Below are 16790 nucleotides of genomic sequence, written 5' to 3' on the forward strand. Positions count from 1 at the left end.
CCATCGAACTCTGAAACGGAAGCAGCCAACGAGTGATGTCCCCGGCGTGCATTGGAGACTCCAGATAGTTGCTTCCATGGGATTGCGTAGGGCTGCGCCTTCCCCAGCCCCCTGTAACCCGCCCTTCTTTCCAGTAGACCGACCCCATGCGGGCTGATGCGCTGGGGGCGAGGACCCTGTGCTCCTCAGCCGTTCCGCCTCCCCATCAGTCCGAGCCCGCCCACGTCAGCATGTGCCCCCACCTGCAATTACCCGATGTGGAATGGAACTGGCCAAGGCTTTCTCGGGGTGTTTTTTTTTGGCCCTCTTGTAGACCTAAATTGACTTCACAAGATCTTTGCGCGTCGTTGGCTTTGCGATCCGGGATTCCGCACCAGTACAGCCCATCAAGCGAGGGAACCTTGCGATGCCATGGAGGGGCCGTTTGCCTACACTAAGGGGCAAATTGGTGCCAAGGGTTGCGCTTAATTTCAACCGCCGTATACTGCCCCAATGAATGGGAGTCGCTACGGGCTGAAAGCAGCACAACCCACGTCATGTCCATCCTTGTCCGCAGGGCATCGGGGAGGCTCAGGGCGAGCGGGATCACACCGCAGCTGGCTAAGATGTAAGCCCACCGTGGCTTGGCGGCGTTGGGGGCGATTGGACTGCCGGGGACCAAGGCGTTGATAGGGTCAAGATACGAAGCAATTCGCAGCGCTGTGATCAAGTATAAGTATAAGTACGATACCATCCCCGACAGAGGCCTGGATGTTTGCACCGAGTCTCAACTCATTGATCAGCGGCCCCTATCTCAACCTGCCAGATAATATAATTGCAGAGCCACCATTCACGAACACAGTCATTCACTGCCTTAACCATTGACACCGGAACCAACCTTATACAAAACCGCTTTCAAGCAGTCTACATCATAGAGTAGCAATTTTCCTGTTCCGCACCAATCGACTACTTTCTCGGCCTCTTCGGACAACTCACCTTCCTGCCCCCACCAAACAACTAGAACAACAGCGCGGGCCCAGCACCCGAGACTGTCACAATGTCCCTCGAGCAACAACCGCAGAACGCCGAGCCTTCGCTGCGCCATGTGTCCAACCTGGAAGACCTCAAGCCCGACGGGCCCGAGACCATCGACTGCCCTTCGTGCCACCAGCGCGCACAGACGACCGTCAAGGGCCGCACCGATGGCATGAAGACGTTTATGAACGTGTTTTGGTGGCCGCTGCCGGACCGGAAGCATTGGTGGGAGGAGACCAAGTGGTACTGCGAGAACTGCAAGGTCCAGGTTGCGAGTCAGAAGCACGGGAAGAACATCCAGGTCCTAGTTTGAGGTGGCAGAGTGATGGAAAATGAGCCGAGCGAATGGTCTGGTGTGGGGGAGCTGGGGCAGCTTGGAGTCTTGTAGCGTCATGATACCTAGTGTTTTGATTCATGTTTTGTAGATTTGAGCTTGTCTGGTCCGTTATTCAACCTATATAAACTGCATGGTACAACGTACTGAATATCTGCGCTCGTGATTCTTGCAGCTGCAAGTTTCGACCAAGACATCCCATCTTAACAATGGCTCCACGCGCCCGCCGCACCGAAGCGGGGCCGGGGCTCCGGGTGGGGAAGCTCGGTCCGGGCATCGGCGCTGCCTGATAAGACTCGAGCTCCGGTGAGATGCCTGACTTGACTCTCGTGCCTTCTACTTCATCCACACATCAGACTCTATTTTGAGTCATTCCGACCTCAAGTACTGGCCACGCGCAAGCAATGCACCTCATATTTCACGGCACCCTCATCCACTCGGCCTCGCTGACCGAGCTCGAGATCATCGAGAATGGCCTCATCGTGATCGACACCGAGGCCGGCGGCACCATTGTGCACCTCGCCCGCAACATCGCCGCCCCAGACGTAGACCGCCACCTCGAAGAAGCCGTCGCCACCGCCAGCATCCCCAACCTCGACCTCGCTTCTTCCTCCTCCTCCTCTCCTTCGAGCTACTCGCTCCGCCGCCTCTCCCGCAGCGAGTTCCTCATCCCGGGCTTCGTCGACACGCACAACCACGCCCCGCAGTACGCCCAGCGCGGCCTCGGCCAGAGCATGCACATCCTCGACTGGCTCGCGCAGGTCACTTTTCCCAACGAGGCCCGCTTCGCCGACCCGGAGCACGCGCGGCGCGTCTACGCCCGCTGCGTGCGCGGGTTCCTGCGCCAGGGCATCACCACGGCGTCGTACTACGGCTCCATGCACGCGGCGGCCACAAACATCCTCGCGGACCAGTGCCTCGCCCAGGGCCAGCGCGCGTTTGTCGGCAAGTGCAACATGAACCGCGAGGCGCCCGACTACTACCGCGACGCGAGCGCCCAGGCGTCCCTCGACGACACGCGCAGCTGCATCGCCCACATCAAGAGCATCGACCCCAGGGGCGTGCTGCTGAAACACGTCCTCACGCCGCGGTTCGCCATCACTTGCGACGAGGAGCTGCTCCGGGGTCTGGGCCAGATCGCGCGGGAGGAGGAGGAGAAGGGGGAAGGTGGCCTGCCGATCCAGACGCACTTCAACGAGGCGGAGCAGGAGATTGTATACACCAAGAAGCTCTTCCCCCAGTTCGACAACGAGGCGGACCTGTATGAGCACTTTGGCTTGCTGGGGAGGCGGACGATCCTCGCGCACTGCTGCCACATGACCGAGTACGAGTTTGGGCGGCTCAGGGAGCTGGACTGCGGCGTGGCCCACTGCCCCGTGTCCAACATGACGGTCGGGGGAGGGTTCATGGCCGCGCCGATACGGCAGTTCCTTAAGCGCGGGGTCAAGGTCGGGCTCGGGACGGACAGCGGCGGTGGGTTCTCGAGCAGCATCCTCGACGCGATGAGGCAGGCCCTCGTGGCCAGCAACGCGCACGAGGTGGCGAGCAAGGGGGAGGACAAAGGGCTCACCATACCCGAGGTCTTCTACCTCGCGACCATGGGAGGCGCCAGAGTGTGCTGTCTCGAGGATAAGATTGGCTCGTTTGAGGTGGGCAAGGAGTTTGACGCCATCCTCGTCAACGCCGATGCGCCAGGTGGTATCATGACCATGGTCGAGGAGGAGGACTCGCTGGCGACCGTGTTTGACAAGTTTGTCATGACGGGGGATGACCGGAACATGGAAGAGGTCTTTGTCCGAGGCAGGTCTGTCAAGGTCTAGCTAGAGCCCTGACCAGAGCTCTCGTGAATGGTCGAGCAGGATCGCGACCGTCATGGCCATGTCGTACGCTCGTGGCATGGGCAATGAAATGTCACCTGACCATAAACATGCCCCCACCAAGGGTTCAAAATGGCGATGCCGGCGAGCCGAAGGCGTTCGTGTTGCACACCAGCACCAGGGATGTGTAGCTGGGAGAACTTTTGCCACACTTGAGGTCTTCCATTTTTTCGAGGGCCTCCGCTTCAATGTCTGAGATACTCGAAGTGTCTCGCTCATCGGCCAACATGTGGATCTTTGGCGCTCGCTTTCCAGGAATCATAGCGGTCGGGCAGACAAGACTGCATCCAAGACATTCTTAATGCCCAGAATACAGTGACAACCCGTGCAGGCAGCTAAAGCTTCATGCCCGGCAGGTTCTCGGCTTGCGTAACTCGCAGACTCTGGAATGCTTCCATGCCCAATAAGCTGCATCGCGGGGACGTTCCGCGAGGCCACAGCAGCGAGGCTGGGTACCTGTTCAATTCGCCATGATTCTCGTGTGACACGAGCATAATCGGCCTGTTCCTCGGCTCAACCAGTGGATGTTACACTGGCAGGACCCTTTTGTCCCAGCAGTCGGTTCGACCGTCGTGGCGGGTGGCAGAGAATGGTCTACCATGGGCAGCACACCGAAATCTGCGCGCGCAAGTCTGCCCAAAACGTTGCGGAATGCCTCTTGCATCGCTTCATGGCGTGCTCTTTGCGGCGGCATTCTGCCTGTGCATTTAGGATCGCCTCACCTACTTTAGCACGCTAGTTGTGAAAGAATAGCAGCGTTCAGCGCTAAGCCCGTCAGGCTTCAGTATACATCCAACTCTAATGGTTAGCACTCCCGCTGCCTGCCGGGGGGCGATCTAGCGGTGCGTGCCGTGTTGCACGGGGAAGACGTGCCGGCACACACAACTCTGAGCTGCAGCTTCGAGAATCCTGTGGTAATGGGAGGGGCGGTGTGATGACAGCTGGTCTGTAAGACTCAGACAACACGGTTCGCAGGGGAGCCAATACGAAGCCCCCAACGTGTGGACCTGGTTCCCAGGCCAGGGCATCGAGGCAGCCCAGAGAGGAACCCCCGCCGTCGTGGTCACGAGGACAATGTCCAACCATTGCCTCCGACACCGTGAAAAAAAAGTCCCTGTAGCCGGCCGTAGGGTATTGTCCTCCGGTGTAGCAGTCCCACGTGGCTGTCCGAGTACAGCAGCTGCGATCTCGTGTCGCCGCGAGGATGCCTTGAGGTAGGTGTAGGTACTGCGTATGCCGCCAGCAACGCCACCGCGTACCCCACGATCGGCACCACCCGGCCGCCAGGCCAGGGATACGAGCTCGGGTGGCGCAGATCCATCTGCCGGCATGGCATGTCCGGCACACCATGTGTGGTCCGACGTCACTGGGACCCCTCTTTCCGGTTCGGTGCGCACAGCCAGCTCGCAATGCAACGTTGACTGTCTTTGAGAACGGAGAGGCATACGAGGTTTGCAATTCTCATCGGATATCGCGGGTGGCCGATCATGTAGGAGAACACTTGTAAAGACACACACATCTATAAGTGCAGACTCGTAGCGCTCTGGAGCATCTGTTGCAAGACTGCAGTATCCAGCACATCTTCATCCTGTTCTGATACACCTCTTTAGTCTACCTCTCTGAAGAACCCCTCGTCGAACACATTCCAATATCACATTGAACGCCGAGATCAGCTCCAGCCGCCGACTATGCTCAGACTACTCACCACAGTGGCCACGGCCATTCTGCCTCTTGCGGCAGCAGTGCCACTTGCTAGCAACGGCGCGCAGCCGCCGGCACCACGCGACGACAACCCCGGCTGCTTCGATACTTCTTTCAATGCGCTCGCGTGGGGTCTTGAGGACTTTGTCTACAACGCCTCATACCTCTTCACCACGCCCTCGCACCAGAACTCGTGGGGTTATGCCAAGTACGTGTTCTCGCTCCATGATCATTGAATTTTCTTTTACATCGAGATCCAATGGAGACAAACCCCCCGCCTTGGTGTCGTTCTGGCGCATCAGTCAAATATGAGGGACCCCAATGCTAACAACACCGCTTTCCCCAACGACAGCTTCGAGCTCTCAAATTCAGCCCTGACGTACAAGGCCTCCTGCCACGCCGCGAGCAGCCAGCTCTCCGACTTCTTCTACGGCACGCTCAACTACGACTGCGTGATGCCCGACCCGGAAGGGCAGGGCACTACCACGACCTTCGCCTTTGACTACCCGGGCCACAAGCTCAGCGTCAACCAGACCTGGTCATGCAGTGACGCGGATCCGGCGTGGCCGTAAGTCCTCCCCCTCCCTCCCCTTCCCCTCTCTTCCCTTTCTCTTTTTGTCATTTTGATCTTGCTCGAGTTTCCTGCTGTGCTGTTTTATGGTTCGGTCCTCGTCTTGTGAACTCCCTGCCTCCACGCAAGAGTGTGGGGAAAAGAGGTAACCCGCTACGCAGCATCTAGTTTCCATTCTCTCTCTCTCTCAATGGAACAGCGAAAAATCTTGCTTGTAGAAATACCGCTGACATTTGCATTGATCCCGACACAGTACAACATTCCGCGCCGCGGGAAGCATCGATCTCGACCTCGAGTGCACGGACACCGGCAACGTCGTGAACCCGGACTGGGAGTACGGCACGGGAGCGTTCTACTCGACGCGCTACGTCAGCTGTGCGCCCGTGAGCCTCAAGGGCTTGAAGCCCCAGGAGCTTACCGCCATTGCGTGAGCGTGGAACTGTATGTGTGTGTGTGTGTGTGTGTGTTGCGCGTGGAAGGATAGGGGAGAAAGTTGAGGTGGGCAGATTTGAGAAGAGTGGAATTTTGGCTTACAGGAGTTTGTGACGGGGGAGGTTATGGTCCTTTTTTTCTTTTTTCTTTTGGGAAGGGGAGACGAGTAAATGATAGAGCATGAGCATGACGAACGACAACCTCTCTTCATAGCTATTTAATGAATACTTTGTTTAACTGTGGTACCTATCAGTGATCTCGACAGGATCGGCAGAGTCCTTCCCTAGACCCAAAGGAAACTTCTCATAACTTCGTCGCCATCAGTTCTGTCTGCTGTGTGATGTTTCGTACCTTTTTCGATCGAATGAGCCGACACCGACACCGACTCAAAACATCAATAGTAGACAGGACCACAACAATGCGGAAGATATGCTGGGAGTCGCTTGTAGTTGAAGATTCGTTCTCATGGTTTATACGTTAAATAGGCTAGAAGAATGAGCAGGTTTCTTGGCGCGAGGCAGCTGTCAACCACTGCTGTCATTGTTGATTTATGTCGTCTCAAAACGTTTCAGTGTAGTAATAATAAGCAGAACAAATGTGCATATCAGCGTATCACTCAAGCTATTGCGAGGAGAAGAATTGGCCCTCTGGATCATAAAGAAGATTCACATCTTTTGAGGCTTACTCACAAATCGACAGACAGAGAAACCAGTAATTACAACATCAAGTTAGTGGTTGGCCTTCGTCGGCAGTGCCGGGGATCTGGAGACAAGTTCTATGAGGTCGGCACGCGGATGACAGTGTTGAAAAAGGCCTCCATTGGGGATATCAGTGCTCCCTTTCAGGGGCCAATATTCTCCGGCTATGCACAAGAGTTGGCTGAGCTCCTCAACTTCGGACGAGGACTCGCCCTTAGCGGAACTAAGGCCACAATATCGAATCTGCTGCCACGCTATCCCGTGCTTGTTCAATACTATCAGTCTGAGAAATCCACGCTGGCCAGCAGAATCGTTCTAGAGACCAAGCCATGCTCGCAATGGCGATACATCGATGCGACAAAGAGTTTCGTGTAGATGCCAGCGATTGCTCTCCCGAACATGCCCGTTCATGCCACACCATCACCCTATGCCCTGAATGTTTCCGTCTTTCCCGCATGCACACCGACTGCGAACTTTCCAGACACCACGTCGGAATCACATTGTCGACAGCGTGGTATGGCAACCCCTTGTCCATAGAGCAGTGGCAATGCAAAAAAGAACATAAGAGTATACTTTTTCTGCACCGGTTTCACGCTTAGCACGTTCGTCATATCGGAAAAAGCAATATGTCGGAGCTTTTGAAAGTATGTGTAAGCGGGGAAAGGGATTATGACATGTCGCTTTGCCTGGTTCTTTTGTCCACTGGTTGCTAAATCGCGCTGGCGTCCCTGCTCTGAGCTTTGCGTGCCAGACATGTTGTGTCAGTCATAGGAAAATGTAAGGATGTTCTTCCAACCGTGAGGCCGCGCGAGAATAATGCTTCAAGCACAGCCTAGACTTGCCCCAGAGTTTCAGCCCATGTCCCTACGCTGTCCCTGCCGCCAATGCGCTACTGCGGCAGAAGAAAAAGGCATCCCGAGGGTATGAAAGGAAACCACTGCATCCAACAGGCATCACAGCTTCCCTCAAGTGAGGAAGCCGAGTGTCTTGAACCCCCTGTAACGAACATCACAAGAAGCACGCCAGGAGCGATGTCAAACCGCTTCGAACCACCCGAGCGATCTGGCACTTTCCTGAGCTCCATTACATCCCAAGACCATGAGCCCGCTTCTATCATTCCTTGTACTTCTTCTCCACGACTGCTGGGAAGGCAGAGCCAGGTAAGCCTGCGGATCAGGAGTACACAAAAATACATTCCGCCATGTGCACACAGATATCACACACTACTCTGATCGTGGTTCTATGTTTGTGGGGAGTACGTGACCCGGCGCGCCACCGCCGACTGATGCCCCTCCGGAACGACACATGTCGATCTGCATGTCTCGCATATGAGTACACACACCTTGGCCTCGTCGTCTCGCCCGCTCCGAGCTGCGAATGACATCGGGCGCGCGGATGCGGAGCGGAGTGGAAAGACGCTCGGCAGCGGCCCAGCCCTCCGCGCAGAGGAACTTTCTGATTCAGAATACGGCATACATATCCGCCCGCGTAGCCGCCCGTTGATCACCTGCTTTGAGGCTCGGAGCTTTTTATGCAATGCACGAAGAGGAACACCATAGAGGGATGTGCTTGCTTTTCCTCCTTTCTTTTGTTCGCTCCAGCAAGTGTATTGTAATGGCACGGATCGTTCTCGTCGGCGTACGAGTGCCGAGACTCATCGGGTCTCAGACTGAAATCTGTCTGCAGCTTGTCTCTCTCTCTCTCTTCATTTCAGCCTCTCTTCGGGAAGTCTGGCCCACCTTCGTGGTGCACTGCATTCCGCGCGTCTAGACTTGCCAGTGTCGGATGGGGATGCGCTTGAGCCCCCTCGTCGTTTGACACGCTCGGACACGGCAACGTAAAAAAACTGGGAACGGGAAGAGCCGTCACAACGGAGTCGCTGCGCTTTGACGTTGGACAAGAGCGCAGATCCCAGGGTTCTCTAGCCGAGACGACGAGTTGATTCTCTCTTTTTGTGCACAGCGACATGGCGACTCGTGTTGATTAGAAGAACTCACTCGGCAAAAACCATGAAAGAGGCTGGGTTGAAGCATCTGCTTACAAGCTGATGGGACTTGAGCTGCGAGCTAGAAGCGCAAATGCCCACGTGCCTCGTCAGGTCAACAAGACCCAGCCACACGGAATCATTATCGTCGGATACCGGAACATCAGGTTAGACAGCTTGTGAGACACTCGTGACGGGGGGCAAACGCCAGACCACCGCCGTAGCTGTTGGTCACTCCTCGTGTCGACCTGTGGCAAGCGCCCGCCACTTGGGCCAGGCACCCTACAGGCCTACGAGAGGAGAGGCCCTTGCAGCCGTTAACTTGCCGTTCCGCACGTGCGGGTTTCACATTCTGGCGGTTCTCAGATATGCCTTGAGTCACAATGGTCGGCGGGGACTGGGGGTCCTGCGAGAAAGAAAAAGAAAAAAAAAGCCAATCCCGGCAGCATCCAGCGGGGAGCGCACGCAGCCATCGAGGAAGAAAGCAACCGCTAGCCTTTTCGGATTTGCAACGCAGCGCGCCTGAACAAAACGACGAGTCGCCTGCAAGGCTAGTGCGACGCTCGGGAGGTGCTTGCTTCCTTCTCCGTATGCTTCCTTGCGTCAGGGAACAGGGCTGCATCCATGCTACGGCAAGGGTTGGGAGCGCGGGTCACTGCATCAGGATCCAAATGGAGTGGCTGCAAGGTGCCAATTGCGCGCATGGCTGGCGTATTGCTGCCGTAACGCTGCTAATGGGACCAGAAGCCCTGTCGTGGGGTGAAAGACAAGTGTCAGCAGCCACCACGCCACTGTGAAACAGGGAGAACTGTCGGAATGGCTGCGTCCCAGTCACCAGAGTGGTCGTCGTTGCTTTTTCTTCAGCGAGCACCAATCACGACTGTGCCTAGCCCTGCTTCACTGGCCAGAGCCTGTCTCGGGACAAAGCCATTTGTCGAGCTTCGTATGCGGAGATAGCCGCGCTTGGGCATCATGAAACGAGGCAGGTCTGCGAGGCTGTCGGCTTCGCTAGCCCAACTCGTATGGATCGTGCGAAGGGACTGGCGCCGACAAATCGCGGTGCGCACTTAACACCAGACGAGCTCGAGCCTTCGGGACCTGTCCTGTGCTGTCTGTCAGTCCAGGCACGGACGGACGAAGCAGGGGTATTGCTCTGGGGTTCGCTCTCGTTCGGCTATTTCTGTGGCCATGCGTCGACTGGGGATCCCAACCCAGTCGATCGGGATGTGGAGCAGAAATCAAGATTGACCCTTGCCAGATTTTGGAGGCTTCGCAACACTGCGCCACCCGATCTCATCTCAAAGGTCCGCCAAACCACCCTGCCTGTGCAATATCAACATCTCCTTGCCTTCAACAGCAAACACTGGCCTTCGCGCCTGGTATCGTCCACGCTGATTGCACCAAAGGGACAATGGGCCGTCGCCCATTCCCACACCAGAGTTTTCCTGGAAAACGATAGCGCCCCCCTTAGCTTTTGTCTCGCCTGCGTAGCGCGCTTCGGGGTCCTGGATGCGTATCGCGGCTGCGTCGTCGAGGTCCAGGCCCAGCCTCGGAAGCGTCCACACTTCGCGAAGCACCACGCGAGCCGGCGCCAGAAAACGCCCATGTCCCACTGCGGCGCAGACAATGGTACGACTCGATTTAACTCTATCACCTGTAGTCTCAGTCTCTGTCTGGTCTCGCAGATTGCAGGTGTGACGACAAGTCCATCATGATGGGTGCCAGCTGGTCTTGGTAACACAGGGCGAACATTCCGAGGGGAAGCCCAAAAGCGGAGAGAACGTAGAGCTGTTGTGTTGAGCAGTGCATCATCCTGTCATTCAAGGCTCAGTGCCAATTCTAGCCCAGGCGAGGGTGATGCTGGTTCGACGAGATACAGTCACTTTGCGCAGAGACTGCACACTTGCGCTTAATGACTGCGTGGGCTGTAGTGATCCGAGACTAAGACCAAACTCGAGCATTGCAGGTTTTTCGGCAGCGCTTACCATTTCGGATCCAAAAACTAGGCTAGAAACACCGGGCCGATGTATCCGCTTGGAGAGGCTCGGATCCTAACCAAATGAAAGGCCTCAAGAACAAGGATTACTGTCACCATGCGGTTTCTTGGCCAGGTCTCATGCGCAGAAACTCCATAAGTGACCCTGCTTGTTTCTCAAGGGTCCTGAAAGTTTCAGAAGGACAATCCCATTCGTGGGGGATCGGCTGTACCTGGCTAGAACCCCTGGTGTTGTTGAGTGGGACGGCTGAAGCTTTCGTGGCCATGCCATGTGCTGGGAGGAGAGAGCCACCCCTGTGTTGGCACAAACTCTAATTCAGATGGTGGGGGACTCTTACGGCACATATTTCCTCTGTCGCTTTCGAGGTGGATATGGCGAATGGCCTTCAATTGGGTCCAGGCAGGGGTGAAATTGGTGATTTCAGGCGGAAGTTCACCGGGTAATTGAGGATATCGGCGCCATACGAACCAGATCTGTTGAATATCGCAATCTTCGTGGGACTGCACGGTTGTGTTGGGTGGCAGGCGGCTAGTCTGTTCCCAAGCGCATGGTATGGACCAAACCTTTTTCTTTTCTTTTTTCTCCTGCGCGCCCCCGGGGCTTGGTGGAGATGACCGTTGGTTGAAATTGTGCGAAGAACTGTCCGGCCATGGGCGATCCGCAATGAACGATAAGCCCTTCACGTAAAAGCAGACCGTCTCAGCTGAGGGATTGAGTGTCTTTCGGGTAGCAGGTAGCAGGCAGAGCGAGCCAGAACTGCCAAAACCTCCGGATGAGACTCTGCGCACAGACGAAGGTCGGATCTTTTCTGCAAGGTGATCACGCGGATAGGTCCGTGGGTATACCGGACACTACGCCATTGCCTTGTCGTGCAGATGGCCAAATCCCATGCTTTGCCCAAGCCATAGATCTGGCGCCCGGGAGGCCCGTGGTGAGAGAAAGCTGGGGCAAGGCCTTTCAGATGTCGAAGCCAGCATCAGGGGTGTTGACGCCACGGGGAGGTGGCGCAACAGCCTATCAGCGGGAGGGTTGCAGCGAGGCTTGCCTAGGCCGATCTGGCGGAAGCTCGTGACCAAAGGCCGGCCGCGTCGTCCCAAGCCGATGAGAGAGGGGCTTACGCCGGCGCCGAGTAAGGTGCAATTGGAGACGAGCCGGAGTATTCGAGAGGTCGTCAGGGCCGTGATTTGTCAGTAGTTTATCAGCGGCCGCCGCCATTGCTTGATACCGCACTACATACCTCATGGTCGTAGATGGGACGACGCAGTTATGGATTCACCACGTGGCCGGGGACGCCTTGGCGGCTAAGGTGAGGTAGTTGCTCGCCCTGCCCTGCCCTGCCCTGCTATGCATCGCAGGTCGACAGGCAGGGCCGAGGGTTCAAAACTGCCGCGCATGTCGCAATGTCGAGGGGATGATCGGCGGCAGAAGGATTTGGTTGGGGCATGCGTGGGGGACTGCTGCGACGCTGCCGGCAAGGCTCATCCTGTTTGTGCCGTGTGCTCGACTCGTTCACTGCATGACACCCTCAGGCATCCATGGATGCCCGCCCAGGCTGCTCTGGCGGGTGAAGCGCTGGGTTGGGTGTCGATACCCTGAAGCTGCCCAGGTGGTCTGGGGGTCACAGAGCAACCTTGGAAGCTCGTCCCTTCCACGTTGCAGGCAGGCCGGCAGTAAACACCAACACCCACATCGCAACCATGGACCGAGTGCCCTGTCGGCATCGCAATGTCCTCCTCGAGCCTCAAGCGCTGACGCGAACGACTCCAGTCACCACTGAACAGCATGATGATGGCTCCTTGATCCTTGCCCACGGGATCGACAGGAGGATGCTCGCCGCGCCGCACCGCACCGCACCGCACCCCAGCATCGCCCATCTGCTCGCATGAATGTCCACCATCTCGCATTCAATGTCACGACTCGCGACTCACGACCCCAGCCCGGCTAGAACTACTCCATCCCCGGCGCTTGGCTCAATTGGGAAACCAACTGGTCCCGCCCACAACCTCGACCCGCCAGTGCTTGCCCGCCGCTAGATGCTCTCTCTCTGCTCCACACCCGTGGGAGAGACACACAACGCTGGAACGCAGCCTGCCTCCTTCTGGTGCCTGATCGGCAACACCGTGGAGAGGGGCCGGGCTCGAAGGGACAGTGACGGCCCTAACGTTAGCGCTATGTCTGCAAGAGGCATGCTCTCCGTCCGCACACCGCGTCCAGATGCATCTTGACACCCAAGCGAGCCAAGGTCCAAAACTGGCATTACCTGCTTCTCCATGCGGTGCTGCTGACCAACCAAGACTGGCGACGGGGCCCCTAAAAGACCATTGTGTCCAGGAGCAGTGCTCATTGTGTCCTCAGGCTGACGGTTGTCGAGCACGCCTACACCGTTCGTCCCTGCGCAGGCGTTCCGACCGTGCGGTAGTCATGTGTGGCAGCCTGCTTGTTCCAGGAACATACTGGCCGTGCAAGCCCTTCTCTCCGCATGCTCTCGGTTGGTACTCTCAGCCCCAATTTCACCACATGGGACTGGTGTAGTCATGCTGCCGACCACTTGCAAACTTGCAAGGAGCGCCACCCCAGTAGCGATCCAGGACCGCAGCTCCGCTTGGCGGCATGGGCCCCTGTGCCTTGCGAGCTATTGCAGGGACTAACACGGTAACGCGGTCTCTTCTAAGCTAGACTGGAGTCCAGACATGCTTCTCGGCCTGCAACCAGCACCCTGGCTCCCATGTGCGTTTGTCGCAGCCGACCAGCATACCGTCGTGATTGGCGGTTTACTGGCCGACGCTTGCTTCTCGTGGCCCTTTCCACCTCCAGACTCGAGCTGAAAGTGGGAGTGCACGGGTCGGGGTGTGGGTGTGGCGAGCACAAGCCAATGTCTCTCCCGTCTCAAAGCACACCCCCCATCTGGTGGCAGGAAAAGACAACCCGAGCCGCCGCCCGAGTCCACTCGAGGCTGCTTGACACGAATGTATAAGAGGTTCTAGGACTCTCTGCCTGCTTCCTGGCCGGCTTACCTCCTACGGTTCCGTGTTTGCTCCGCACCTTTCCACGAAGCAACTCTCTTGCAACTAGTTCTTGCTGTAGGCTCCACGGCCGGACCAGACTTCGGTTTGGCTACCCTGATTCATCCTCCAAAGCCTGTCAGGAGCACTACACACCGCCGCCATGACGAACTCACGGGCTTTCGAGACGGCCCTGAGCCTCTGCCACAAGTCCACCGTTCTCGGAAACAAGATCGCGATCCATATGCTCGAGTTTTTGGGCACGACGAAACATCAGCCGCAGGGTCTTGAGGAGCTCGCACGCGATTTCCTCGAGCTTTGCAAGATCATGTGGTCGATCGAGGCCGGTCTTGTCGAGTGCAAGAGAACAGGCCAACATTTCCCTACGGATGTCATTGTCGAGCTCGACAAGAAGTTCAAGCAAAGCAACTCGGACTTCCTCGCCCTCGACCACATGATTTCCAAATTCCTCGAGTACGACAAGCGCGGCACAATGGGGAGACTTCAGCGGGGCTGGCGCAAGATGTTTGCCGAGGATGACGTCGGCAAGATGAGTAGCGCTTTGGGTGCGACGCGGGATGCGCTCAAGATGAGTGCCCTCATGTTCCAATGGTCTCTTGGCGAGAGCCGCATCGACGAGTCTGTGGGCATTGGCTACACAGGGCTTGCTGCCGCCCTGGACCGGTTGGCTCATGGCCGTTCTGTTGCCGGCATCAACAAAGTAAAGTCGCTTGAGGCACACCACGCCGAGCACGAGCGCAGTCTCGCTCACTCGAGCAGTTTCGAGAAGCTGCCACCCCTTCCTTCGGTCGTTGCTCTCGACAAGCTTTCGATCACCGACAAGACCTCCCTCAACGGCAGAGACGAAGCCTCGATGCTCAGCCCTGGTCTCAGCTCGAACCACAGTCATATGTCGCCGCCCTCCGCGTATACGTCCCGGGACGACCACACTGTTCGCTCCCAACGCATTCGTCGTCACGCGTCCATGTCGGGCCAAACCACTTCATCCCACGGAGACAGAAACACCCCACACGAGACTCGCGACACTCTCTTTTCTTCAAGTGAGGAGTCCTCGAATGGTCTGACAGACGACACCGTCTTCAGCGACATCGACCTGTCCGACTCGCACGGGCCTATCAAGGTTGTCAGACTTAAGGCTGATCCCTCTTCCATGCCCCGGTGGGCACCCCGGACTACTTCTATCAACCAGACACCTTCTTTTAAGACGGCCCTCATTTCTGCTGTCCAAGCACGGAATGCTTCCGTGGTTGAGCAGCTGCTTGACCGTGGCGTTTCGCCCGATACTGGCCTCGAAATCAATGTGCTCAACGAGTCCGTTCTCCACCACGACCTGGAAACAGCTCGCCAGCTCCTCATGTTTGGTGCAGATGCCAACAGCGTCGATTCGCGCGGTCTCACTCCTCTGTTCCTGGCTGTCGAGCACTCTTTCCTCGATGGCGCTGCGCTTCTCCTCAAGTACGGCGCTGATCCCAACCTGGCTGCCGGCATGGAACACGAGACTCCCCTGGCAGTTGCCGCCGTGGAGAACAAGTTCCAGTTCACACGCCTGCTGCTGATGTATGGTGGTGACGCCAACCACAAGCTGTCGAACGGCGAGACGGTTCTCATGAAGGCGATTTCGCGCAAGTGCTCGCAGAAGGTCATTGACCTCCTCCTCGACTACGACGCTGACCCGAATCTCAAGAGCCGGAAGGGAGAGTCACCGTTGTTTGAGGCCATCAACGCTGGCCGTGTCGACACCGTGACGAGCCTGCTTGACCACGGTGCCAATCCCAATCTGCCGGGCCCGAAGCACATGCTCTGGCCGGCCATTCATCAGACCGGCTGTCTCAGGGTCCTCCTTGCTCGGGGTGCGGATTACAAGAAGGCGCCTGGTATCATGGAGCAAGCAGCATCCACGAACAACCTCGATTCCGTTCGTGTCCTCCTCGAAGCCGGTGTCGATCCTAATGCGAAGAAGGATGGTGTATACACGCCTCTTTGCACCTCAATCCGCGACGATCTCCCTGAGATTTTCCACCTCCTCCTGGCCAAGGGTGCAGACCCCAATGTCCCAGCGTCCGAGTACCCCGCCTTCAAGTGTGTCACTCACTTCCGCCCGCAGTACATGCAGCCTCTCGTCGATGCTGGCGCCGACCTGCGGTCTCCAAAGGGTATCATTGAAACTGCTGTCCAGTTCAAGAATGTGGAGGCACTCAAGTGGCTTCTGAAAGCCGGCGTGTCTCCCAACGACCGGACACCCAAGACAAATGCCACTCCCCTGACCACCTCAATCCGGGAGAAGCGCAAGGACTTTGTGCAGATGCTGCTCGAGAACGGCGCCGATCCCAACATTCGTGGCGAGGACTGGCCCGTGTTCTTGGCTGTTCACGAGCCAGAGATTCTCAAACTCATTCTCCCATACCTCAAGGAACCCCGGGCTTACAAGGGTGTCATGGAGAGAGCCGTGGTTGCCAACCAGCTTGAGTCTTTGAAGCTTTTGCTGAACGCGGGCGTCAGTGTCGAAGACCGCAACGGCGGTGTCTTCAGCCCGCTGACCTCTGCCATCCGCGATCGCCAAAAGAACTTCGTCAAGTACCTCATCGACGAGGCTGGCGCCGACGTCAACGCGCCGGGTGAGCACCTGCCCATCGTCAAGGCGCTGCGCCGGTATGAGGGTGAAGATTACGAGATCATCGAGATGCTGCTCGCCAAGGGTGCCGACCCTAACAAGATTTACCGCGGCCACAGCGGCTTCATCCAAGCAATTGAGAACGGGGACTCCAAGGTCCTCCAGCTGCTGGTGGACCGCTGCGGAGTTGATCTCTCAGCGCAAGACGACCAAGGACAGACGATTGCAGAGATCGCCGAGTCTCGCGGCTGGGACGAGGGTCTCGAGATTATCCTCGCCGGTAGTCAGAAATGAGGATGGTGGGAACTCATCCCGATTGCAAACGCGCCAGCGGAAACATCGGTCCCTCCTGAACAACACGACTAACCTTTCCGGGCTCGGGCTCGGGTTCCCTCTTAGCATAAAGGGGCCATCTATTTGTGATGCGCATTGTTTATTTCCCACACTACGACTGAGCACGATATCCACGGGGCGCCATGACTTTTGATGATGGGGAGGAGGTCTCTTGCCAGATTTTGACGTTGCATCGCGGACAGCCCATATGGCTC

The 16790-nt window shown here is 57.1% G+C and overlaps 5 protein-coding genes across 5 annotated transcripts; 4 read left to right on the top strand and 1 right to left on the bottom strand.

The window, feature by feature from the left end:
- The first annotated feature begins 326 nt into the window (after nucleotides 1-326).
- B0I36DRAFT_385039 (uncharacterized protein) lies at nucleotides 327-1414 on the top strand. Its single transcript, XM_046161038.1, has 2 exons — nucleotides 327-607; nucleotides 1009-1414. The coding sequence occupies exons 1-2, from the start codon at nucleotides 537-539 to the stop codon at nucleotides 1325-1327; spliced, it is 390 nt and encodes a 129-aa protein (XP_046011849.1). The 5' UTR covers nucleotides 327-536; the 3' UTR covers nucleotides 1328-1414.
- A 265-nt stretch (nucleotides 1415-1679) lies between these two features.
- B0I36DRAFT_326013 (uncharacterized protein) lies at nucleotides 1680-3571 on the top strand. Its single transcript, XM_046154296.1, has one exon. It carries the CDS (start codon nucleotides 1753-1755, stop codon nucleotides 3166-3168), a length of 1416 nt encoding a protein of 471 aa, XP_046011850.1. The 5' UTR covers nucleotides 1680-1752; the 3' UTR covers nucleotides 3169-3571.
- Nucleotides 3572-4670: 1099 nt separating this feature from the next.
- B0I36DRAFT_326014 (uncharacterized protein) lies at nucleotides 4671-6174 on the top strand. The gene is made up of 3 exons (XM_046154297.1): nucleotides 4671-5134; nucleotides 5279-5494; nucleotides 5751-6174. The coding sequence occupies exons 1-3, from the start codon at nucleotides 4914-4916 to the stop codon at nucleotides 5926-5928; spliced, it is 615 nt and encodes a 204-aa protein (XP_046011851.1). The 5' UTR covers nucleotides 4671-4913; the 3' UTR covers nucleotides 5929-6174.
- A 4537-nt stretch (nucleotides 6175-10711) lies between these two features.
- On the bottom strand, nucleotides 10712-12952 carry B0I36DRAFT_411546 (uncharacterized protein; the record flags this gene model as incomplete). Its single annotated transcript, XM_046161940.1, has 4 exons — nucleotides 10712-11416; nucleotides 11727-11837; nucleotides 12200-12482; nucleotides 12869-12952. 4 exons carry the CDS (start codon nucleotides 12950-12952, stop codon nucleotides 10824-10826), a joined length of 1071 nt encoding a protein of 356 aa, XP_046011852.1. The 3' UTR covers nucleotides 10712-10823.
- Nucleotides 12953-13773: 821 nt separating this feature from the next.
- On the top strand, nucleotides 13774-16536 carry B0I36DRAFT_244280 (ankyrin repeat-containing domain protein; the record flags this gene model as incomplete). The annotated part of the gene is made up of 2 exons (XM_046150045.1): nucleotides 13774-14418; nucleotides 14455-16536. The coding sequence occupies 2 exons, from the start codon at nucleotides 13774-13776 to the stop codon at nucleotides 16534-16536; spliced, it is 2727 nt and encodes a 908-aa protein (XP_046011853.1).
- Between the last annotated feature and the right edge of the window lie 254 nt (nucleotides 16537-16790).

This window comes from Microdochium trichocladiopsis (assembly GCF_020744255.1).
Source record: "Microdochium trichocladiopsis strain MPI-CAGE-CH-0230 chromosome Unknown B0I36scaffold_6, whole genome shotgun sequence".
Taxonomy (NCBI): Eukaryota; Fungi; Ascomycota; class Sordariomycetes; order Xylariales; family Microdochiaceae; genus Microdochium; species Microdochium trichocladiopsis.

Excerpts from the sequence above, each read along its gene's own strand:
- B0I36DRAFT_326013 (XM_046154296.1), top strand. The coding sequence starts at position 1,753 with ATGCACCTCATATTTCACGGCACCCTCATCCACTCGGCCTCGCTGACC.
- B0I36DRAFT_385039 (XM_046161038.1), top strand. The coding sequence starts at position 537 with ATGTCCATCCTTGTCCGCAGGGCATCGGGGAGGCTCAGGGCGAGCGGG. Across the intron at positions 608-1,008 it reads ACACCGCAGCTGGCTAAGAT|CGCGGGCCCAGCACCCGAGA; the intron begins GTAAGCCCACCG and ends CTAGAACAACAG.
- B0I36DRAFT_326014 (XM_046154297.1), top strand. The coding sequence starts at position 4,914 with ATGCTCAGACTACTCACCACAGTGGCCACGGCCATTCTGCCTCTTGCG. Across the intron at positions 5,135-5,278 it reads AACTCGTGGGGTTATGCCAA|CTTCGAGCTCTCAAATTCAG; the intron begins GTACGTGTTCTC and ends CCCCAACGACAG. Across the intron at positions 5,495-5,750 it reads GACGCGGATCCGGCGTGGCC|TACAACATTCCGCGCCGCGG; the intron begins GTAAGTCCTCCC and ends ATCCCGACACAG.